We start from the raw sequence: 24,869 nt of genomic DNA on the forward strand, positions 1-24,869 counted from the left end.
CTACATAGTGCACACTTGCATAGAATCGTGGTCGCTAGATCACTTAAAACATAAATATTTTTCTTCAGCCACTAAACTAAAAATATTTCTTGATAAGGAGACCTTAAATGTGTACCAAAGAAAAAAAACGGGCCTCATTGGTTTTCCGCAGCCCAACTAAGTAGTTCATGGGCTCTTCTATTGGCAGGCTACTCTTTGGGTCTGAAAACAGCCTATTAGTAATCAAGCCCACTCTAATACTCTAAATTCCTAAACGGATCGGATCGCATTTGCTTGCGTTGCTACTTTCTGGGCCTGGCAACAGCCAGCTTGCACTCAAGCCTACTACAATATATTTTACGGCCTTAATTTCTCCAAATTTGCCACTAGCAATTGTGACTTTCTAATAGGGGTGATAAAACTTTGTTTGGTTCAGATGATCGAATTTGTCCCGCTTGAATTAAACTAAATTTGGACATAAGTTATATATCCGTAATATGAGTCAAAAGATAAAAATTTTATCCTATTTAAAACTAGGTCCGAGTCCAAACATATAAATATTGTTTGGTTTACTTGTCAAGATCTTAATCCGTATTACATTTTTCTCTGATTTATTTGTCTGAATTTAAAGCAATCAATATTTGATTAACTAAGTACGTCCAAAATTTTATTAGAATTAAAGTTCTAGCATGTCAATTTTTCATACACACATGATGTTTTCCGATGCGAAATTGACCCATAACCAATTTTTTCGCTACTCCTACTTGAATGATGCCCCAATACATCTTTTGACAGTATTGGCTCTGCACCGCCAGAACAAGGCACGTGGGTAGTAGGAAGAGCACTGTGACCGTAAATTCCATCAAACCGGAAAGGACAACTATGGTACCCCCAACTTTTCAGAATCTCCTGATTCTTTTCTTCGGTGGCCCTCGCATCCATTTATACTCCAGAAATGAGTTTACAAAAATAGCCTTCTTATGTGGTTCTATTTACCCGTTAAACCACATTTCGATGAAGTTATCGTAGAATTTAAACGTTTGCGGGAATTAAATAGCCTCGACGTAACAACCAAAAGTGTGATTCATGCCGTCACGTGAGATTACCCTTTTACCCTTTGCAACTCTCTGTAGCCTGACAGAGCCATCAGGATCATAAAAGTCAAATTTCTTACAATTTTGAGAACCGCCTTGTCTTAAATGACTAATTTACCCATTTTATTGTTATAACTTATAAGACATCCTCCATTACCTGTTCATTAGATCCAAAATTTTAAACGAAGGAAAAGGTAAAAGAAAAAAAACAGAGTTTATTTTGATTTGTCTCCTTTTATTTCACTGTGAAAAAATGTGTCAATTTTCATATATATAATATACATAAGAGATCTTCGTAATTCATAAATAAGAGAGAATGAGAAAGATAAACAACTCTCGTGCACCAAAAATATAAACAATTATCGTGTATAAAACTTCTGGAGTGAACAAAGTCGATAACAAACCAGATGAGATAAATGGAAATGATAATTTTGAATATTCCTTTCCAAGTCTTTGGAAACATACTATTAATTTTTAGATTCATAAGTACGTATCAATCTGTGAATTATTGAAAAAAACACATCATGCATATTTATATTATTATTTTCTGAAAATTTTCAATCATAAAAAGTCAAAGGCTAGTGATGTAGAAGAGGAACCATAGAATTAAAAATATAATAAAAACGAAATTAAAATAGGGAGAGGGAAGCAGTGAAGAAGGGTAATTGAGTAAATGACCCCTCTGAATAATTTTAGTTTGTAATTTAAAATAGGGTTGTGTCCCATTGTAAATAACACGAAATCTGATGCCCTACAGTATCAAATTTCCCCCCTTTAGAAGGAGGATTCCCTTCTCGTTTTGTGTGATTCTCTATATACCAGCTTCCTTTCTTTGACTACACAGGAGTTCTTCCACTCTGCTCATTTTCTTTCTTCAATAGGCCGTTTGAGCTTTTTCAATCACAGAAGAAGAGATGGCAGAGGAGAAGAAGCCCCAACCAATTCCTGGTGTGTGGCCAAAGGTGAAGCCGTTTGTTAATGGTGGCGCCTCCGGTATGCTCGCCACCTGCGTCATCCAGCCCATTGATATGATCAAGGTACTCTGGTGATGTCTTTGATTTTCTATGTTTCATGGAAATTTTCGATATCACTGTCTGAATTCTATTGTTGTATCCACGGAAAGTCCCAAGCTCTTCTGGATCTGAACATGAGTTGGGTCTCTTGTTTTGGAGATCTGGTTTTGACCGTTGGAAATGACTGAATTGATTTGGGTTTTTGATGGATTTGGTTGTTTACTATTCTACAACAAGAATGCGTATACTATTTCTTTTGATATTATGACTAAACACCCTGGATCTGGGATTTCATTTTAAGTTTGTTTTGGTTGCGTGTTTTTTGGTGTGATATAGGTTAGGATTCAGCTAGGTCAGGGATCTGCGGCTTCGGTGAGTAAGAACATGTTGAAGAATGAGGGTCTTGGCGCCTTCTACAAGGTTTGATGTTGTGAATCGTAGTAGAACTTTATTTTGATGCGTACTTATTAGTAATTTATATGCAGTCATAGAATGGGTTTGCTTAGTTATGGTAATCAAGGAAATGAATTTGTTTAATGTATTCCATTATGAATGTGGAAGCTAATGACTCAGTTGTCAACTATTTGAAATGCATAAATCGGGCTTTTGATCCAAATGCCAACATGAAATTACGTTGGGTGATCGCCTCCTTTCTTCTCTTTTTCTTTTTTTGTTTTCAATTCTACAGGCATTAAGTTGTGAAATAATTTTCTTAACATTAGTTTATCTTAACTATGCTATTCCGAGCAGGGGCTATCTGCTGGACTACTTAGGCAAGCTACTTACACGACCGCTCGACTGGGAACTTTCAAGTAAGTGTTGCTAAACTGTATCAAATGATTAAGTTCGTAATTTGTTTCATTATGTAAATCCTTTCTTAATTTCTTTGGTTAGAATATAGTCAGATCTTCTAATGTGTATTATTTGTCCATGGACAACATCTTTTTTGTTATCTGTTATGTTTCTTTTTCCTGACGATATATGAATATTGTCTTTTGTTTTATCATTAACACCATACATCACTTATTGTATCATTTCCCCCCTTATGTTACGCATAGGATTTTGACAAATAAAGCCATTGAAGCAAATGATGGGAAGCCCCTCCCTCTATATCAGAAGGCTCTGTGTGGGCTAACCGCTGGTGCTATTGGAGCAAGTGTTGGTAGTCCAGCTGATTTAGCACTAATCCGTATGCAGGCTGATGCGACACTACCTGCTGCTCAGCGCAGGAATTACACAAATGCCTTCCATGCTCTCTACCGTATAGTTGCTGATGAAGGGTTTTTGGCACTATGGAAGGGTGCTGGCCCAACTGTTGTGAGAGCAATGGCGCTGAACATGGGAATGCTTGCCTCTTATGATCAAAGTGTTGAGCTTTTCAGGGATTCCCTTGGATTTGGTGAAGCTGCTACTGTAGTGGGTAAGCTTCTTCCTAATCGCTTGAGATGAAGACCTTTATTTTGATTGTAGTTTTGAATTTTTGATTCATCAGTCAAATCTTGTTAGTTATAGAGGATTTGTTGAATTCAACTTTGTTTCACTGAATAAATGCATCTCCAATGGAACTAGGCAAATGCTTGATATCCGTAACACAAAATAGGAAACAAATAACAATATGATTCTGAGATTAGAAAGGTCTGTTTGTGCACACTCAGGGAGAAGCTTTTTTTATAGTTGGTTCTGTAGACATGCAGGCCCAAACAGGGCTGAAGAATCTCTGTTACACATTTCAATATTATTCTCCGCATCCAGTAAAGGATCTTATATTTCATATACCACAAACACAACTATTCTAAAATGTTATGTATTGCAAGTCCCTTTGCGTTTTAAAAATCAGCCAGAGCTAGCAGTCACTGCATGTTCTGGCGTCTAGTTTGCAGAGTAGCCAGTTAGATAATGTTGTCCAACACTGTATGAAACATATAATCTCTCTCTCTCTCTCTCTCATATTTTTTAAAGTTATCTTGAATGCAATTTCATGTTTTATTCCTTGCCAATGGTCATCCTTATTTCAATCTCACACTGGTATTATTCCCTGTTCTTACTGTATTGTAGTTTCCTAATTTGGAAAAACAGAAGTGCATTGCTACTGCTAATTGTTTGATGAATGTTTTAGATCTCTTAGATATTGTCTTTAGGGAGGTGCCTTTGTCCGTGAAGTAGTTGCAAATATGGGAACTAAGTGACTCTCATCTTCTGTCATAAGCTTTGTATTCCGTAGGAATGAAGGAGAATCTTTGCTAGACCGAGTAAAATCCAGACTTTCACCTCTTTGTGGTTTAATTTGTTTACTTTGTATAGTTCATGAAATTACTTTTTATACCTCTCTGACTACCAGGGCTAGGAAATGCCCTTTCAAACTGCTGCCTAGTTAATAAATAGTTTCACTGGTGGAATTCTAAAATGTAACTTGTGAAGTGATCAGATTTGGTTATAAAGATGTTGCATCTTTTTCTCAATGCCACTTTTGACTCTCTTTTTTTCAGGGGCCAGTACTATTTCTGGATTCTTTGCTGCAGCTTGCAGTTTGCCCTTTGATTACGTGAAAACCCAGATTCAGAAAATGCAGCCTGATGCTGAGGGTAAATATCCATACACTGGTTCTTTGGACTGTGCTACGAAAACCCTCAAGGCCGGAGGACCATTCAAGTTCTACACAGGATTCCCTGTGTATTGCGTTAGAATTGCTCCTCATGTTATGGTATTCTCTCTTGCACTTGCTTTGCATGTTTATGTGAATGGGTGTGATTTGTCATGCTATTCTCGCTCACACATACTATGCATGTTTACATGAACGGGTGTGGTGTTTTGTTGCGTGTCATTGTTTACACTCTCGCACTTTCCATGTGTTTTTGGGATGTGGGGGCCATGGATTGTCTTTTGCAATTGCTGTGCTTGTGCATGTCTTGCGTGAATGCATATGGTATTGTATGGTTCACTGTTGGACTTTAGCTGTTTAATTAAGGACCGGGGTGTGCTTTTATATCTAATTTTTCAAAGTTCTGATATCGATTGTTTGCCTATGCAGATGACATGGATATTCCTGAACTACATCCAAAAGGCTGAGAAGAAAATTGGATTGTAGTATACTGAAGGGATGGAAATTTCTTCCGGACTCGAGCTCTTAAAAAAAAATATTTTGGCGGTGTTGTACTTCTAGATGGTTGTGGGTGTTTGACTTTGAAGTCAAACACATTATTTTAGAGACTCACAGCGAAATTGACGTAGGTTTTCGCCATTTATCCCGTAATTTTTTGTTGTGCCACCGGAATGGGGATATTATAAAATTCCTTTGATTTTGAGAGCGTTTCATTTAGAAATCTGCCTGAACTTGAGAAAGAGATTGAACCTGATTAGACCACGCGGTTGAAATTGAAAATGTATTCTGTCGTTTTTCATATGAACATTGTTTTGCTTCCTGAGAGGTTGCTGGGCAGTTCAGCATGCTCTTTCTTGGTTGAATTGATTCTTGATTTGGCAGGATGATGTCCATACCCATCCATTATTCGAGGTGATGTAGTTGTTGATTCTGCTATATTTGATTAATTGCGTATGCACTTGCATGCTAGATCTAGCCTTTTCATCTGATTTCACTCTTAACGTGCAGAATTTTTGTCTTTCAACTTGATTAACCATTCCTGTAGAACAAAAGGACCATATTGTTACAGTAAATGCGTTGAAATGCCCCTTAAACAGGATTCGGTGTGGCTTCTATTCGCAGCTACTTTTTTCTTAGCCATTCAAGGTGTCTAACGGTACGGATAGAAGACTACTCATGATCTAATATTTACTCATCATCTAAAGTTCAAATTTTTGTCTCATTTTCTGGAAAGTAAAATTCGATCTCTACCAAGACCGACATTGTTAAAATCATTGTCACCATCCAAACATGGATTATAGAAACAGTCCTTCGAGCTTTTCTCGACGGGCAGAGGAATATGCAGTGAACTTGTTACGAAAATAGATTCATCTTTAACTTGAAAACTTGTGTTATTGTTTCGGGGACGATATCGGTCTTAGTGAAGATGTAGTTAATAAGATTCAAAATATATGAATGAAGTGAATGAGTGCATCCGGAATTTAATGCCATCATAATTCTATAGGTCAACTAATAGTCGTGATGATGTATAGTTCGTATTGTGCTATAAGAGAGATGTTTTCGTATTGTGCTATAAGAGAGATGTTGAGCCAGTTTGGTAGAGCATTTGTAAAATAGCAGATATTTCAGCAGAAATGGTGATAGCAGAAATGTTGGACAATTTTAGTAGTAGATATGTTGCCTGCCTGAATTCAAGTATGTGTTTGGTTATATTTTTATTGTTAACATTTGTGTTTTGTAACATATTGTAATAAATTACGTGCAAGGGTATTATACATATTTGTTGTATATGATGTATCCAAACATACAATTTAATTTTTAAAAATAATATAATGACTTTTAAATAAATTAAAGATAATAATAAATTATAAATTAATTAATCAATTTCAATTTAATTTAATTTATTTAATGAGAATGATTTTAATAACACTATTCCTTCATAAGTGGAACAAATTTTACTTGCACCTTTTCCTCATCTTACCATTACATATAAAAATATACAAATATGAGGGGTAATCTTGGAAATATATGAAATTACAAGGGACAATAATGTAAGTGTTTGGGAGTGTTGTGAGGTGAATTGGAATGCAAAAATTGTTTGGCGTGTCACAAAAAACTATGGTGCTGTGAGGAGCGATACACCTGAACACAGTTGAAACACACTGTCAAACCCTACCAAGGAGAACAATTTGCAAATGTTCCAAAAAAGCTCCTCAAGAGTAGCATTTGGAAGTTGGAGGAAAATGTTGGTTAAAAGTGTCTCGAATTATGTGCAATTCAATTGTTGTTTGGTTACATCTAGCTTTTAAAAGTAATATAAATGCTCTACAAAAATGTGTGCCAAATTAGCCCGTTATCTAAAAAAATGTATGTAGCAAAAATGATATGGATGTTTTGTTGAATGTATAGTCACACGAGTAAAGATAAAATAAAAATAAGATAGAAATATCATTAATTGAAGATATGTTGTGAGAAAATTATTTAAGATGATATGAACATGTTCAACGTAAAGATATGGGTCAGGGGTGTGGTGGTGGAGAGAATTGAAATAAGTTGTATAGAAGATAGTAGAAAAATATAAAATACATGATTTGAAATAATAAGAAATAATATGCATTTAATAGAAGTTAATGAAACTATCATTGTAGATGAAAATGAATGGCGGAATTCACGTGAATTCCTGTTGATTTTCTCTTACTCATATAATCAAACCCGAAATTTTGAGATAAATGCTCGAATCAACTAGTGTTTAGCTCGGCTCGGCGCGATTACAACAATAGCCTAGCCTTATCCCTCTAATGAGTTAGGGTTTAGATACCTTAACTCAAAATTTTAGTTGAATGTTTTTTTTTGATGGATTAGTTGAATGTTTTTTGAACATAAATGACCCTGCTTGGATGCGAAAGCTTCTCTGTGGTTGGCTGGTTTCAGTGGCTAATCCTGGCATTTTAACACCCGATTAATATATAAATTTATCTGTTATTCGTGTTATAAATTATAATGCGACAAGTAAATTGTTAGATAAAAAAGAAAGGCAAAAAAGCGACGGGGGACGGGGTGAGCTCGAAGTCGAAGAAGAACCAAACCGAACTGAATTTTCATGTTTAACGTTCCGATTTTGGTTTCGATTGCTGAATTGCTTGCCTTCCTTGCTTCTTCTCTGCATTTCCGCCTATCGATTCTTCGCTTCTCGATTTGAAATTTGTTTTTGGAGAATCAGAGAATCCACGTTCGGAAGCGAACGAGCTGCGACCATCACCGTTTTCGCTCCAAACAGTTTGGGCGACGAAACCGAGCTTTAGTGAACTTTATTAAGATCCAAGTCATGTGGACGAATGTCTTCAAGATTGTATGTTTCTACACCCTTGTCTACTTCTGTTTTCTCTCGTTTCAGTTACTTGCGTTCCGATGGATTGTGCCGTTGAAAACCCTTGAATTCGTATTGTTAACTTTAGGCTCTATCCTGTATAGTATATCTCTGTACATATAAAATACGAGTGAGTGCCTATGGACTCGTATTTGCGTAATGCTTTCCTGTACGTTTTCAGTGTTGAATATGGCGATCGGGCAATTTATGTATACACATTTTATAATTTGTTTGTACCTTAACATTTTTGAAGATTAGGTTTCTCAATATGATTGGATAGCTTTGCTTCAATTGCTATTGAGTTCTCATTATGATTGGATAACTTTGCTTCAATTGCTATTAAGTTTGGAAAACTCAAATTCTGTGTTTACTGGCTTCAGTTTTAATGAACGAGGATACTATGTTCGATTCCAAATTTCCAATGCAGAACATTAGGTTTAGGGTAGTATATACTTTTTTTTGTTGTTGATTTCTGCTCATTTTCCTGGCTCTTTTTGTACGTATTACGTTCTTATCTGCTGGTGGTAATTTGTTTAAGTTTTGACATGAATTGCTGTTGAATTAATTACGTTTGAAATTTCTATAGGCAGATCTTCGTCAAGTATCGTGGTTCCAGTTTCTTCCTCAGGAATCTGATTATAATTCTTTACCTGACAAAAGGTTGGCATTGGGGCTTCATTGTATTTGTTTTTTCTTCCAGATTCTCTGGCATGCAGAGGATCAGATATCTTTTGTTATTGGAATCAGGATGGCTTGTAAATTTAATTGTCTTTATGGTTGGACAGTGTGAAAGCGGAGAAAAAAGATGCTGCCACATTGCAGGTTATTTCGGCTCATCTGCAATTGCAGAAGGAGGGATTTCTCAGCACATGGACCAGTTCTTTTGTTGGACCCTGGGATCCATCTCAAGGGTTGCATAATCCTGGTAAAAAAACACAAAATTTGGTTCACTGACCATGTGCTCTTCTGTTATATTGTTTTAGAACACAAATTGAAAGCTTATAAAGGTTTAAATCTGACTCTTCTGCATCTGATTGCTTCATAGATGAGAAAATCAAGCTTTGGCTTTTTCTTCCAGAACGCCATTCATCCGTTGTTGAGACTGCTCAACCTGCAGTTTCTAGGTTAAAAGGTAACGTGTGTTCCTTTGTTACAGTGGTTGTTGTGTATGATGGTACCAATATATGTATGCGTGTTTTTTTTGGAGATTCTTTTATAGAGTTGGTGCACTACGAATGGTAATGGTAATTCTAGTTTTAGTCTACTTGTTTATGGCCACATTAAGCCTATTGGTACTCTACCTAGTTGTGACTTGTTATTTCCTTATACAACATAATGATATCTGATTAACAATAAATAATTATTGATACCGCATTCTATCATTAATAATGTATTGATTTCGATACGGTTTGTGGAAGTTGTCTCATCTGGACTTTGGTTGGCGCCTGGGGACTCAGAAGAGGTTGCAGCTGCACTTTCTCAGGCTTTAAGAAATCGGATAGAAAGGTTGATTCTCATTCATATCGTCATTTTTCTGAATGGAACTCACTCATATCATCATATCTATACTCAATGTTGTATTTTGACAATTACCCAATGGGAATTTACAGAGCACTAAGTGGACTTTCCTATGTGAGATTTGGAGATGTATTCACAAAATCTCATCTCATTCACAGTGAAGAACTCTTCTGGTATGTACTGTGTAGTGTCATTAATATCGTATAAATAATTGTAGAAGAATCAAAGTATGTAATATACGATATTATTATTATTGGTGCCACTCAATAAAATGCTTATATTTTGAAAAACATAGGTAGTTCATGAATTCTCTTCTATCTGGTAGCCAGTCATGCAACATATGGGTTGCAAAAAAGTTAAAGAACCTCTGAAGTTAAAATGCTTATAATTCCATATGTGTTGAAATGATGTAAAAGATTGTTTTGGAAGGTAATGGGATGCTTTTTTGGAAATACAATAGCTCTTCTTTAAATGCTCTTAGAAGCGTATTAACTGCATTTAAATCCTTGTATCTAGAATTAGGCGTTTCTCTTTTTCTTTGATGACGTGGGCTCTCTACAAGGAGAGGCCACATTCAAGCATCCCTGGATAACAAACTAATTAATGAAATTCATGTCCAACTGCTTTGGTATATGAATATGGTGGGATCCCATTCAGTTTTTGTTTTGATTGACTATTGATGTGGCTTTTTGTAGGAGAGGGCAGCCCACGGTGGAGTTCATCTTTGCTGCAAATGAAGAGGCAATCTTTGTCCACGTCATAACATCTGCCAAGTTCGTTAGATTTCTCACCTTAATTAGTTTAGCTGTTCCTGTGTTATCTGTCATCTTTGGCTTGTGTGATAAAATTTTCCTGGCCCTACCGAAAAATTGATATTTTTCTTATTTGCTTCTAGGCATATTCGTGCACTTTCTAGTGGTGACATGGAACAATTGTTAAAGCGTTCATCTAACGGATCTGGTTACAGACTTCCAGGTTCGTGTAAATTCTTTTGATAGTATTCGGATACCATGACTGACTTTGATGCCCAGTATGTTAACAACTAAATGTGGAGGTTAAGAATAGCTGCATTGTAGTTGAGAGAAGAGCTAAAGCACAGAGAGTCGGAGACTAAATATTATGTTTGAAAATAGTTTAGGTCTATTATTGTTTCTGCATGTAAGCTTCTTTCCTGGCCATGGGGAGAGGGAGGGAGCTTTGCTTCCTGCAGGTTGACAATGGTTTCGTAGGAAAATATGCACATTATGGATGTGTAATGAATTTCCATGGTCTGCAGTTCTCATTTTTTTGTGCTCCTTTTGTGTTTCCTCACCCGATGCCTTGCTTTGCAATTAAAAAAAAAGGTTTATTGTGTGTACCTAACTGAATATTACTGCATGCATAGAGTGTCAGCTAACTGCTAACCAAAGTAGTGGAATTGAGCTAACCATTCTGACTTGTATGTCTGTTGCTTTTGCTTATCCATTACTTTCATGTGTATCCAACTGGCTATTAACTCGACATCTGTTGCATGTTCATTCTTCATTGGAGTTAGTCCACCTTCTTTCCATTTTGAAGTTTGTTTAGAAATCACTATGCATGGATCATAGATATCCTAGATTGGCTATACATGTAACTCTGTTCTATATGATTTATGGCAGTGATTGTTTCTCCTCATGGAATGCGCGGTTGGCTCACAGGATCTTGCCCAAATGATCTTGTCAAACAAGTGTATTTGAGGTGACTTCATCTCTGGCCTATTATTTGTTTCATCACTCGATTTTTCTTTTTCTCAATCATCTGATGACCATGGTACTCGAATTAACCTTTTCTTCGGCTATAACCCTCTTCCCCAATTCTACAGATCCAGGACAGCAAATGGATCTATGATACAGCATTATGTTTCTCAAGGTTCTGGTTGTCAGCTGAGGGGGAAAAACTGCTATGTTGAAGTTACAATTGGTTGCCCTAGATCTGAAAGTGAGAAGGCATTGCAATCAAACTCAAATTCCATCAGGAACTTACCTAAGTACCATGTTGCAGAATCTCCTGTGGTTGGAAGAGGTGATCAGAAGGTATCGTCGGATCATTTATCGGCAAGTGAGAGAACATTTATCTATCCCGCTGAGGCAGTGGTTGTCCCAGTCTTACAAACATCATCTGCCAAATCTTCGTTGAAGAGGTATGTTCATGCTTTCCAAAACTTGTTAGTCCAATATTTTGAGAAGCACTTTTAATCATACATGTCCCATTGTACTACTAATCCTAAATAATTTCGTGGAGTCAAGCTAATAATACCAATCACATTTCTACTCTTATACTTAGCCAGTACCCTGTATAACTAGAGTTTCAGCATTCCTAACCAAATTTTTTTATGGTTTCGATTCTTTCGAACATGCTTAGTCAAGCATTGGTGGCTTAGCTGGAACCTCTTAGTTTGCATATACTATTCCTCCACCCATGCTTGTTAGTTGTTTCACTTGTTTGAGGTGATTGCTTAGTCACCAATTTGCTCACAAACTGTTAGTTATTTCTCAGTGATGTTAAAATATTACCGTATATTTCTCAAACTTACATGATGATTTGAACTTGCAGATTTTGGCTGCAAAACTGGATAGGGCCATCTTTGCCTGGTTCATCTTTCTTCATGCATTGGTTGGTACTGTTTCTTAGACTTATTATTGTTCAGTCATTGTTCAAGGAATTGTCGCTTTAATATCTTGTTTAATAATAGAACAGAAAAGGCTTTGATATTTGGGCAACATCTTGTGATCCAAACACACATATTCATACTTTCTAATAAGTTAAGTCATAGTTTCATCTGTAAAACTTTGCTATAATACGTCCTTGACTTAGATCAGAGCTTTCCCATGGGTTTGATTAGATCTGATCATAGCTCAGTCTTGTTTTTTCTGTTGGCAATAACATAGTCACTTGGATGTCGGCATGACATTAGCACCCAGGCAATGAACAACATCTTCACTGGCCCTACAGTTTACTTTGATTGGAGATTGTTCCCTTTTATTGGAGCACCTCTTAAGAAATTATGTTCAGGCTAGCATGTGGCCCAATGATAGAGTTGTAGGAGCTCAACCTAGAGGTCACAGGTTCAATTCTTAGAAATAGCCTTTCCCCATATTACCACATATTATGTGAGGGTAAAGTTTGTTGTGGGGGTAAGGTTTGCATACATCCCGTTTGTCCCCGATACAGCCCACTGCGGGGGCCTTGTGTACGGGGATTGTTTATCTACTGATGAGGTGGTGGTTTTATTGTTCTATTCCTCTATCAAAGTTATCTATGATCTCCTTTTGGTATTATCAAATTCTCGGCAGCCATTGTATATTAAGTTTCATTTATTAATTTGTTGTTGTTTGTGTAATTGTGAACTTGTTTGGATTAGTCCATGGATTTTCAATTTCTTTTTCCTTTCATGTTGCTTCTGTTTCTGCAGTGCTGGCAATGAAGAGTCTGCACATGGATCTTGGATTGAGACCAGCAGAGTACACATGGAGTGTTGTTACAATAGTAGTAGCAATAGTAATAGTAGCAGTGTTAGCTCCATTAGCAGCAGCTCCAGTGATAGTGCATATAAGATGACTACTGGTTCTGGAGACCTTGAGGCTGATGCAGATTCATTAACATGTCGAAAGTCTGGTTTATGTTCTAGTGATCAGCTAGAAAACGATTCCTCCAAATTGGTACTGCTATTTGTTTATATTCTTTTGATGGAAGTATCTCTTATATCTTCATATACTAACTTCTATAATCTATTTAATATTTATGCTATTTGCAATTTTAAAAACCTCGTGTATCTATCTTTAGATTTGAGAAAAAAGATGTTATAGGCAAACATCATAAGTTTATATTAATGTGCTTATGTGTATGAATGACGTATGAGTACACATTAGATCTAAGTTCTGAAAGATTTTCCTTTCAATAGTTGAATATTTGTTTTGGGCTCTGTGTGTGTTGGGGGGGGGGGGGGAGTAACCATTGGAGCCAACCAAATTAGTACTATTATCAATGAACTATTGGCCATCTGTACGGGATTTCGGAAAGCCTCCCTTTCCTTTCTGAACTATTGAATAATTTTTTTTGGCTTTTTTCTGCCTCTCCCTCTGGGCTCTGAATTGGTTTTCTGCCACTTGTTAAGGCAGAAATTCTATTGAAGGATCGGCTTCACTTGTTTGTGTGCTAAATTGTTTTGTTTTGAATCAGCTCTAATACAGTTATCTAATCTTAGATTTACAGATATGCTTTCATAACTTGTATGATTTATTGTTCAGGCACCCAAATTGTATTTCTGATCTAAATAAAATGGGTTTGACTACTTGATGAAAAAAATGCGGAGAGATTTTTTACTGAATATTAACCATGCCGTTCTTTTGCTCTTTGATTATTTTGATTCCTTGTTCTTATTATCTGCATGGCGATATTATCTTTTATGCTGCTGTTGTTTGTGAAAGTAATCAAACTTGTATGTTTTGAGGGCATATCAGGATTTATTTTAAGACCATTTGAATATGTTAGCTGCAAGCTGGTGTTTTTTGGGCGGCCTGAGATGATTTGGGAATGAGCAATATAAGTTTTTTTGCACTTTCTTGGGCAGGGTTCGAAGCGTCCTCGAACAAGTACTACAGAGTCATTTGGTCAAGCGGGTACAATCACAAATGCTCCCATGCAAGATGCATACAAATCTGATTTTGGTTCTGCTGAAGTAAACAATTCAGCTATCACAGGAGTTGCAAATGAGCAGATAGGATCTCATTGGGATTGGGATGATGATGATGACAGAGGTGTAGGCATGGATATCCAAGCTCTACTCTCCGAGTTTGGAGATTTCGGTGACTTTTTTGAGAATGATGCTTTACCTTTTGGGGAGGTAATATATTAATTTGAATGAATTGGTTTATGCATTACTTGTATCATTTTTATCCTTTTCATGGAACTGAAATAGTATAGTGCTCTGAGATGTCTAAATAGACGTAGTAGGAAAGTATAACACTTTTTCGTGGCTGAAGTATTCAATATTCTTGGATTCAATAGGGAAATATTTATGTTTATTGATCAACTAATACTTTGTAATCTTAAGAGTTGAAGGTTTTAGTTAAGCAATTTCAGTGGTACTCCCCTCCACCAAAAAGAACCCATACCTCTCCCTCTCTTAACACTTTATTTATGTTTGTTCTTTTGCCTGGTTGTTCTCTTGCCTTTGAGGTGATCATTGGTTGGGGCAATGTTTTCTCATTTCCTGGTTGCCTTATCTTTCTGCATTTCACTTTTGTTTTTTCATAGATAATTCAAGCTTCTGTTAATATTCTTCTTAAAAAAACTCCTGTTAGATCTTACTTTCTTCTTTTCTTTCTTGAAGCCCCCTGGAACTGCAGAGTCACAAGCTCTAATGTTCCCTACTCCAGAATGTGGAGATGGTGATGGAAGCACAGGCATGATGGATGTTTCAGATCAGATGCTTTTACCTGTAGGTTTTACAACTTTTGATAACTTTAATACTCCTCCTGCAGTCACTGAGGAGTGCCCGAGCAAAAATCAAGAAGTGGAAAATTGTGGAATGAGCATTGATCCAATTGACTGCCCTCCAGCTTCTTTGACAAGTGAGTTCGATCATATAATTAAAGCTGAAGCTTTGATGACATTTGCTCCGGAGTATGGAGTAGTTGAGACCCCCACCAGTGAGTTATCTTCATCTATATTCAGAAACCCATATGTCCCAAAATCACGTAAAATGGAGAGCTTAAATGCAAACCCAGACAATTATGTATATGGTGCAACACCGCCTTCTTCACCATGCTTAGATGTATCGGGAGAGAAGGCTGGGACGGTTATCAATCCAAAAACCTGCCCTGGAAGGCATGATGCAAATGGTATTCATCAATCAGGGAAATATTACACACATGTGGAGAGTGGGAAAACGCAACAAGATAAGAAACCATTCACCCACAATGGTAGCACAGCTGCTAGTGATGGGATGGCGACATCTGCATTGTCAACTTTCAATTCTACAAATGCTGTAAATTCTATCCAGAGTAAAATATCCGAAGGAACATTAGGAACAGAGCATATCCTTTTATCTATGAAAACTGTCCTGGCTACTGAAGTCGAATGCATTATGTTCCAAGCTTTCATGTGCAAGATGAGGCACATACTGTTATCATCCAGTGTACCTGCACCTCCTAACTTGAGTAGGTTAACTGGAAGCGCTGTTTTGAATCAGGTGGCCGGTGACCGTAGTACAATGACAGACAACGTATCTAGCAGGTATGAAGTGAAGAAAAAAGAATCTATACCAGTTAGAATAGCTGGTGATTTTGATGGTGGTGTTCAAGATGGGCATCTGAATGCACCTGTCGGTGTTTGGCGTTCTGTTGGAGTTGCTAAAGTATCGAAACCTACTAATTCACCAAGTATTGAAGTTAGTCCATCTTTGCCTCATCAAACATTCACTGAGGAAGGCATTCTCTCTTACCAGCAAAGACAACACCTAATGGATCTTCTTGATGGCATGCCATTACTGGTCCAGCAAGCTACATCCTTTGTCGATGTGGCTTTGGACACAGATTGTGGTGATGGCCCTTATGGTTGGCTTGCATTGCAAGAGCAATGGAGGCGTGGTTTCTCATGTGGTCCATCGATGGTCCATGCCGGATGTGGGGGAACTTTGGCTTCTTGTCATTCATTGGACATTGCTGGTGTGGAGTTAATTGATCCACTTTCTGCAGATGTGAGCTATTCTATGTCATTCGAATGCTAATATCTCTTTGGGGATTATTGGGTGTTAAAATTAGTTACTTTGTCATTCAACCCAATAAGTTAACTTGTTGGGTTGGAGCGTTTCACATCATTTATTTCATATTCTAACACTCCCCCTCATGTGTGGGCTGGACAATCCGATGGCCCAACACGTGCACAACAAACAAGCCCAACACTAGGGGCTCCCACAAGGCCCAACACTTGGGGTAACAAACAACTACACACAAAGGCCCACACTTGGGGCAATAAAAAATGGGGGTTTAAATTGCAGGAGTTAATGTTTGAACCCAATACCTTCTGCTCCAATACCATGTTAAGATTAGTTACTTTGCCATTCAACCCTATAAGTTAATTTGTTGGGTTGGAGCGTTTCACATCTTTTATACCATATTCTAACATTGGGGATCTAGTTGATGTGATTCTTATAAATGTTTTTTCTTTCCAGATTCATCCTTCTTCTGTTATCAGTTTGCTGCAGTCTGAAATTAAAACAGCCTTAAAATCTGCATTTGGAAATTTAGATGGTCCATTGCCTGTCATAGATTGGTGCAAAGGCCGCAGTCAATCATGTGATGTACCAATGACTGGGGATGGATCTTTTGCAGAATCCACTATAAGTGAATACCGAGATTCTTCAAGTACTATTACTTTATCTGTTGGAGAACCAATGAGTCCAGCTCATTCTTCTGCTGGATCTTCTACCCTCAAAGGTATACCAGTATTTATATAGACACTGGGAATGAATTTCCACATACTAATCAGATTATCGTATGATGCAGTTACCAGTGCAACAGATGGGGCGAAAGTGGATGAGACATGCCAAAGGAGATCAAGCCAAGAAATAGAGTTGGAGCAGCAATCGTGCGGCCGTCTTAGACCAACGCTTTTTGTTCTGCCTTCACCTGCAATACTTGTGGGGTATGCATTCTAGTCAGTTTTTTTTATTGAAATATGGATCTGATAGATTAGATTACAAATGTAGCATTTCTTGCTAGATGGAGAAGCTGATGTAAAGGGCAGCATGCAATGCATCCACAAACAAGTTAACTTCGAACAATCAAATTTGAAGTGAACTAATTGATTTTACGGGAATACACCTCTTAACAGTTTTTCTTGGTTGTCTTCAATTTGTGCTCCTGTATCTTATTTTCTGTGGAGTGTGGAGTCCAACTTTTTTTATTTATGTTCTTTCGTTTGATATTGTAGCCTTACATTTATTTTTAAGAAAAACTATGACACTGACAGTATAACTATGATGTGTTTATATTCTCCACCCTTGGTTTGTTGTTGGCACACTGTTAGTTATAAAAATGGGGAAACCAGATAAGCAGAGGTTTTGGAAACTTCCTCCCTGTTTTGAATACAAGCTGTTTGGTAATTCAGTGAGGAGTCTGTTTTTTGCTTTTTCCATGGCTGTCGGCAGTAAAGTTATTTATTGGAAGTCATTGAAATTGAACCTTTCAACTCCCACAATGTTCATCGATAGACGTCTTTTTTTTCCCTCCTTCACTCTTATGAATAAGTCTTTTGAAGTGGAACCATCACATTGTTCAAATCTCTTTTCACATCCCTGTAATATGTTTTGAGCATAATTAAGAGTATGTGTAGACAAGATTATTGATCTTACTTGATAAGAAAAACATGTCTAATATAAAATCTTTGCTTTACATTAGTTGCAAGATCGGAAATCAAAAGAAAGAACTTTTATCAAATTACAATAAAATTTCTACTGAATTTGGTACTGGTTCAGCTTAGTGATCTACTAAGGCTAGGTATCTGATTCTTCGGAAGGTGGAGGAAATACAGTATTGGGAAGAAGTGAACTTCAAAGTAGTGTTGTCACGGATTAGTTTAGGGATTGAATCGCATCATTTGATTTATAAATGATTCCTTCTTCTGCTCATGTATCTATACCTGGGGGGAGAGAATGGTCTAAATGATTTTTCATTTAGATGATTACATTGATCGTATTATTTTTATTTTGGCATATTAGTTAAAGTGGGAAGTCCTTGAGGATTGTTTTAGATGATTTTGATGATCTCGCTATCCTTATTTTGGTGTAGGAGTTAAAGCATGAAGATGTTTGTTGGTTTTTCTGCATAAGCATTGCATTACCGTATGGTGTTAGTGGATTAATAAAGCTTGCTTCTGTTGGCTTTAAGTTCAATAGATGTGTCAAAAAATTATGAGTGAATTATTCTGATTAGATTAAATATTTTCTGCGGTATAACTTTATCAATTGTTCTCTTATACAATCCCAATCTCTAATTAATCTCATTTATGTTATAGGTACCAGGATGATTGGCTTAAGACATCGGCGTGCTCTTTACAATTCTGGGAGAAAGCTCCTCTCGAACCATATGCTATGCAGAAGCATGTAATATTCTCAGAACCAATTGCAATTAGCATTACGGAGACAACTATTAATCTATTTTCCTTCTCCCATCTCCCTCTAACTCTGAATATTTTCTTAGATGTTATCACTTTTGCCGATGATACTGAAACTCTGTAATTGATTCCTGCAGATTACTTACAATGTTATATGTCCAGACATTGATCCCCTAATTTCTGCTGCTACTGACTTTTTCCAACAGCTGGGAACTGGTGAGCGAATTTTTTGTGCTTCAAGTCCTAACATGAAAGCACTTGTTTAACTTTCAAATGCATATAAAATTGGAGTCCCGTACACGTCTTTTCATGTTAATAATACATATTACATGCTTATTATGCGCACTTGTAAAGAACGAAAAATAAGCAGGTTTTATTTATATTTCGATTTTGCAATTTTTTGAATGAAAAATAAAGAATCTTTTTTATTTGAAATCTAGGTATAGTTGTGTTCAGTTGATTTTCTCAGTCTTACCTTGCGTCTTCTCTTCCGTAGTTTACGAGACATGCAAACTGGGAACCCATTCACCTCATAGTTTGGGAAACCATATGGAAATTGACTCTGGGAAATTGGCATCTTCGGGTTTTGTTCTACTTGACTGCCCACGTTCAATGAAGATTGAAAGCAGTAATGCATCCCTTGTGGGATCAATAAGTGATTATTTACTCTCTCTGTCAAACGGTTGGGATATGACAAGTTATCTCAAGTCTCTTACGAAGGCTATTAAAGCTTTGAAGATTGGTCAATGCCTATCCACAAACCCAAAAGAAGGAATCAGTAGTCCTTGCATGGTAAGTGCCTGAGTCCTATTAGTTGTCACTAATTTCTTTACATGTATTTTTTCACTTCTCATTTCTCCTAAAATTGTAGCTTCAAGTGCTGATTTTAGTGTTATGGTTTGCTCATTCTTTTCTGAAACGCATGCAAATTCCCTTAGGGATTGTGGTGGCAAACTATTCTGACACTGTAATGTTTTTTTAAACATGTAGGTTATCTATGTAGTCTGCCCCTTCCCAGAGCCTATTGCAGTTCTACAAACAGTTGTTGCATCTTCTATTGCTGCGGGATCGGTTGTTCTTGCATCAGAGAGAGAAAGAAGATCTGTAATGCAGAGTCAGGTTGGGAAGGCACTAAGCTGCTCTGCAGCTGTGGATGAAGCGTTGGTATCAAATGCTCTTGCATTATCAGGATTCAGTGTTCCTAAATTAGTATTGCAGATTATTACCGTTGATGCCATATTCAGGGTTACAACACCGGCTCTTAATGAACTTGTCATTCTTAAAGAGACTGCTTTCACCATATACAACAAAGCTAGGCGAATTCCTCGAGGATGCTCTAATGATGCCGTCCAGTCATCATTATCATCCACTAGATCACATTCAGTTTTGACACAAATGACTTCTGTTCCTGGCATGTGGAAGGACTGTCTTGCTCCTCGAGTTACTGGAACTTCTCTTCCCAGAGAGGGTGAATTAGATGCTGGTTTGAGATCTGGCAACTGGGACAATTCATGGCAAACAACTAGGTCTATGGGTTCAAACTGTGATCCAAACAGAAATGGAGAATTTATTGTACATGATGAGATTCGTTATATGTTTGAACCACTTTTTATCCTTGCAGAACCGGGTTCCTTAGAACATGCAGTATCACCTTTAGTTTTTGGTAACTCGGCCTCTGAATCCTCAAAGCCATTAGTTGATGATGGTGGTGGAGGCTTCATCCAAAGCACAGGTTCAGCAGGAACTACTGATTCTGGACCGGGATCACAACTTGATGTATCTGAGCCTGATGGCTTTGGGTCTGGCTGTCAAAGGACTCTTCCTAGCATGCATTGTTGCTATGGATGGACAGAGGATTGGCGTTGGCTGGCATGCGTCTGGACAGATGCCAGGGGAGAATTGCTAGACAGCCACATATTTCCTTTTGGTGGAATTAGCAGTCGGCAGGACACAAAGGGTTTGCAATGCCTGTTCGTGCAAATTCTTCAGCAAGGCTGTCAGATACTTCAGGCATGCTCCTCATCTGATACTGGTGCTTCCAAGCCTAGAGATTTAATAATTGCACGTATTGGAAGTTTCTATGAGCTTGAATACCTAGGTAAATGAATTTATTTCATCATCTTGTTTCCTCCATATTTTTTGTATTATGTAGGGAAAAAAGCATTAAGTGTTGAGTTGTTCCATTGTTTCTAGTCTGTTGTAGCAATTGAATGTGACTCCTTTCAAATGTGTTACATTTAGATTTACAGTGTGTATGAGTACCAGTAATGCAATGTCTGTTGGTTTAAATTACATTCTTGTCTAACCTGCTTTGCTGATGAAGGTTATGTGGCCTTTTAGAAAGTAATGTCTATCCTGTTAAAAGACCTCTCAGCTGAGATGATTGTTCCTCCTAATTTTCTCATTTTTTCAATTATGAAACTTTGTCTTGACGTTATATTGTTTGGTTTCTGCTATATCATTAAACAGAATGGCAGAAAGCCATTTATTCAGTTGGGGGATCTGACGTAAAGAAATGGCCCCTGCAACTGCGGCGATCTGTACCTGATGGGATGCCTGCCAACAATAATGGGTCTTCCTTGCAGCAACAAGACATGAGCTTGATCCAAGATAGAGCGCTCCCTTCCTCACCTAGTCCATTGTATAGCTCTCATTCGAAGACCTCTGGCTTTATGAAAGGTGGTTTAGGACAACCCAATATGAGAAAGCAGCTTATGGGCTCACATGTAGCGGCTGACAACTCCAGAGGGATGCTTCAATGGCTGCAGAGCATTAGTTTTGCTGCAATCTCGATGGACCATTCTTTGCATTTAGTTTTGCAAGCTGATTCACTGTCTTCTGGTAAGCTTTCAGTCTCGCTTCTCCTTCCATTTTTCATTTCTTTTAATTGCTCCAATACTATCTGTAACAGCCCACCCCTCCGCACTAGTAACATTTTGTCCGCTTTGGGAAAGCCCATACTAGCCCACACAACTGTCTTCCTTAGGCCCAACACCAGCCTATATTAGTTTGAGGCTAGGAAAAAGTTTGTCACTAGTTTGGAAGTTTGACCTATTATATATATTTCGTACTTCACATCTTCACTGGGTGATGTGAGTCAAGAGACTTAGCCTTATTGCCACTCGGTAGCTCGCCCAGCACTACCAAGCTGTAGAGACTTGTGGCCCCACCCTACCCCGTCAAGGGCCCACATCCTTGTGCGGCCCATACGCCCACAAAGCCCGTGGGTGGCCACACCTTAAACCCTAGAGCTTCAACTCCGATACCCTGTTAAGATTAGTTACTTTGCCGTTCAACCCAATAAGTTAATTTGTTGGGTTGAGACTTTCACATCATTTATGCATATTCTAACAACCCTAATCATTCATCTGCTTCATTCCCTGGCTGCAAACTGTAAGCTTGACAGCCTCACAGAACAACAAACACAACTAACTCTGTAATTCCTGCAACTCACGATCAACTACCGGTGGTCCAAACCAACACAGGAAGTAACACAAGAGTAGTTGAAATACAAATCCAGCAGCATAACAGTCAGTTGCTACTAGGATCAACAAAGAACTCAGATGAGAATCACACACACAAACTGATATTTTTCATTACTAAAACACACGAGATACAAGCTATTTGTTCTAGAAAAACACAGGTACAGAGAACAGTACAGAGCAGCTTCTAGACAATCTATCCAAACCATACATCTGTCATAATCTAACATACATTCATTAAACAAATTAAAGTAAATTTCCTAAACTAACCTCAGCATTCCGACACAAACAACTAAGATATCTCTTTTTGCTTAATGTCTGAACAACATGATTGCTCATCTCTCAGGTTTACATAATTGGTCATTATTACATTATTTTTGGATGCGATGTTGTATTTCCGTCCTGCCTAGGAGTGGATTGACTAAGCACTAATATGATGTGAAATGCCCTAACTTATTGGGTTGCATGACAAAGTAACTAATATTAACAAAAAACACAATTTTATTATGACTAGCAGCATATGTTAGCAGCTTTATCGCACTTATGCATGCCCAGTGAAATGCACGATCATATTTGTTCAGCAGAGTGCATTTTATTTGTCTGGTAGAATAAACAAATGAAAATAAAAAAAAAAATTGAAAGGGAAGGAAAGAACACTGAACAAGATTTTGAGTACTGAAGTATCTATATGAAAATTTGCTTGGTTTGGGTTCTATATTAAGAAACCAAGTCAACTAATTTTGCCAAACGAAAGAAAATATGATTCCTAGATCCAGCACAACTTGAACCCAAAACCACCACCTTGAAAACCTGTTTCCAGAGCTTGGTAGGGAAGTGGAGCCTTCCAAGTTCCAACCCCTTCGGCCTGGGTATATGAAAGTGGAAAACTACCTTATGATGATGAACCTTGGTTTTTATTGAAGAAATTGATCCTTGAAAATAATGCATAATCATGTGATTTGGTGGTTAATACTATTTTTTTGCTGTTAGTTGTTGATACAATAGCAAGGTGCTTTCCACAGAGAGATCCTTTGCTTGTCATTTCTAAGTTAATAATTTTTAAGATTCTTTGGTAGGTATTGATGGCAAGTCTGGTGCAGGAGGAACTCAGGGTGTTAATGGAATGGGCCCATCTTCCTATCTGGAAGGATTCACTCCAGTTAAGTCTCTTGGCTCAACATCTGCTGCTTATATGTTAATTCCATCACCTAGTATGCGCTTCCTCCCGCCAACACCTCTTCAGCTTCCCACATGCCTAACTGCGGAGTCGCCACCTCTTGCCCATCTACTTCACAGCAAGGGATTTGCGATTCCCCTTTCCACTGGTTTTGTGGTTTCAAAAGCTGTACCTTCAATGAAGAAAGACTGTAGGAGCAACTCAAGCGAAGAATGGCCTTCGGTTCTTTCAGTCAGCCTCATTGATTATTATGGAAGTAATAATATTCCTCAGGACAAAATCCTAAGAGGAATTGTGAAGCAGGGTGGTCGTACTCCAATCTCAGAAGCCAAAGATTTTGAAATCGAGACCCATTTCATCCTCGAGTCTATTGCAGCGGAGCTTCATGCCTTGTCATGGATGACTGTGAGCCCAGCATATTTGGAAAGACGAACTGCACTGCCATTCCATTGTGACATGGTTTTAAGATTGAGAAGGTTGCTCCATTTCGCTGATAAAGAGCTCTCGCGGCAGCCTGACAGCTCACGCTAACAACTGTGAAGTCAACAACGTTAACAAATGAAAATTAAGGTAATGATGAATCAGGGTGGTTTTCGTCTTACATTCTTTGGACGAAATGTACAATATATTGTAATTTGTAGATGTACATGTTGCTTGCTGATTCTAGACCGGCCTTTTTGAGCCGTCGGATATAGATGTAACATTACTCTGAAAAGTAGTAGTCAGATCAAACCAATTTGGTAAGTCGTAGATTGTGCAAAATGTAAATGAATTTATAGGGAAACTCATTATAACTCCAGGACAGCTTGATTAGAAAACAGGGTTAGGGGACTTTTCTGCTCTCTTTTACCAATTCTTTGCCACAGACTCCGGTTGCTAATTATCAGTGAAATTTGTCCTTCTGCAGCTAGCGATTTTCCGAGGACGACTCTGAATCTTTCAACACCCATTTATCTGTATTTGTTTTTTGTTTTCTTATTATAAAATTGTGTTCAGTTATCAATGGTTTGATGTTTTGCTTGAAAATAGTGAGAAGAAGTTGATCTCTGCTTGGACGGAATTATAAAAGAAGTTGACAGTCGCACTGGCTTTCGCCATTCGGGGCTTGGTATCCGATCCAATTGCAGGTCCTAGCCTACCAGGTGGTGAGGCCCGTTGAGCCTCAACTAAGCGAGACTCATCAGTCAGAGCACTTGCAATGGTGTTATTTTGTCTGGGCCAATAAATATGTATGGAGTTTTGTGTTTTGTTGATGTGGTTGTATTGGGTTTTGTGTTTTGCTGACGTGGCTATATTGGGAGATATGTTTTATATTGAAAGATTGTGTTTTGGTGTTGTTTTATTGGGAACATGGAGGGCATGGGAATTTGTTGGCCACCATGTTGGGTGGGAAGGAAAATGTATAGAAATTTGTGTTTTGTTGGTGTGGTTATATTGGGAGATGTGTTTTGTTGATGTAGTTGTATTGAGAGACGTGTTTGACTTGATTTTTTATGTAATAG

The 24,869-nt window shown here is 37.7% G+C and overlaps 2 protein-coding genes across 4 annotated transcripts; both read left to right on the plus strand.

The window, feature by feature from the left end:
• Window positions 1–1,817: 1,817 nt before the first annotated feature.
• Window positions 1,818–5,593, plus strand: LOC119993392 (mitochondrial dicarboxylate/tricarboxylate transporter DTC). Its single transcript, XM_038840528.1, has 6 exons — window positions 1,818–2,110; window positions 2,423–2,506; window positions 2,837–2,898; window positions 3,145–3,506; window positions 4,573–4,787; window positions 5,115–5,593. Exons 1-6 carry the CDS (start codon window positions 1,988–1,990, stop codon window positions 5,169–5,171), a joined length of 903 nt encoding a protein of 300 aa, XP_038696456.1. The 5' UTR covers window positions 1,818–1,987; the 3' UTR covers window positions 5,172–5,593.
• Window positions 5,594–7,703: 2,110 nt separating this feature from the next.
• Window positions 7,704–24,232, plus strand: LOC119993022 (mediator of RNA polymerase II transcription subunit 13-like). Of its 3 annotated transcripts, none has more exons than XM_038839909.1 (22): window positions 7,704–8,034; window positions 8,639–8,712; window positions 8,838–8,977; window positions 9,098–9,184; window positions 9,471–9,558; window positions 9,663–9,743; window positions 10,266–10,343; window positions 10,466–10,545; window positions 11,211–11,289; window positions 11,414–11,731; window positions 12,145–12,204; window positions 13,004–13,250; window positions 14,162–14,434; window positions 14,924–16,291; window positions 16,766–17,030; window positions 17,100–17,238; window positions 18,610–18,697; window positions 18,846–18,924; window positions 19,205–19,500; window positions 19,699–20,806; window positions 21,178–21,549; window positions 23,255–24,232. In XM_038839909.1, the coding sequence occupies exons 1-22, from the start codon at window positions 8,011–8,013 to the stop codon at window positions 23,896–23,898; spliced, it is 5,988 nt and encodes a 1,995-aa protein (XP_038695837.1). In that variant the 5' UTR covers window positions 7,704–8,010; the 3' UTR covers window positions 23,899–24,232. The 3 variants fall into 3 exon arrangements, with proteins under 3 accessions (XP_038695837.1, XP_038695838.1, XP_038695839.1); XM_038839910.1 differs by having other exon boundaries at window positions 23,267–24,232; XM_038839911.1 differs by having other exon boundaries at window positions 23,291–24,232.
• Window positions 24,233–24,869: the final 637 nt, after the last annotated feature.

The sequence above is a fragment of the Tripterygium wilfordii genome, chromosome 23 (genome assembly GCF_013401445.1).
Source record: "Tripterygium wilfordii isolate XIE 37 chromosome 23, ASM1340144v1, whole genome shotgun sequence".
NCBI lineage: Eukaryota > Viridiplantae > Streptophyta > Magnoliopsida > Celastrales > Celastraceae > Tripterygium > Tripterygium wilfordii.

Bases quoted from the DNA above. Each gene is read 5' to 3' on its own strand.
- LOC119993392 (XM_038840528.1), top strand. From the start codon at position 1,988: ATGGCAGAGGAGAAGAAGCCCCAACCAATTCCTGGTGTGTGGCCAAAG. The intron at 2,111-2,422 runs GTACTCTGGTGA...GGTGTGATATAG, and splicing joins AGCCCATTGATATGATCAAG to GTTAGGATTCAGCTAGGTCA. The intron at 2,899-3,144 runs GTAAGTGTTGCT...TGTTACGCATAG, and splicing joins GCTCGACTGGGAACTTTCAA to GATTTTGACAAATAAAGCCA.
- LOC119993022 (XM_038839909.1), top strand. From the start codon at position 8,011: ATGTGGACGAATGTCTTCAAGATT. The intron at 13,251-14,161 runs GTACTGCTATTT...TTTCTTGGGCAG, and splicing joins AAAACGATTCCTCCAAATTG to GGTTCGAAGCGTCCTCGAAC. The intron at 17,239-18,609 runs GTATGCATTCTA...TTTATGTTATAG, and splicing joins TCACCTGCAATACTTGTGGG to GTACCAGGATGATTGGCTTA.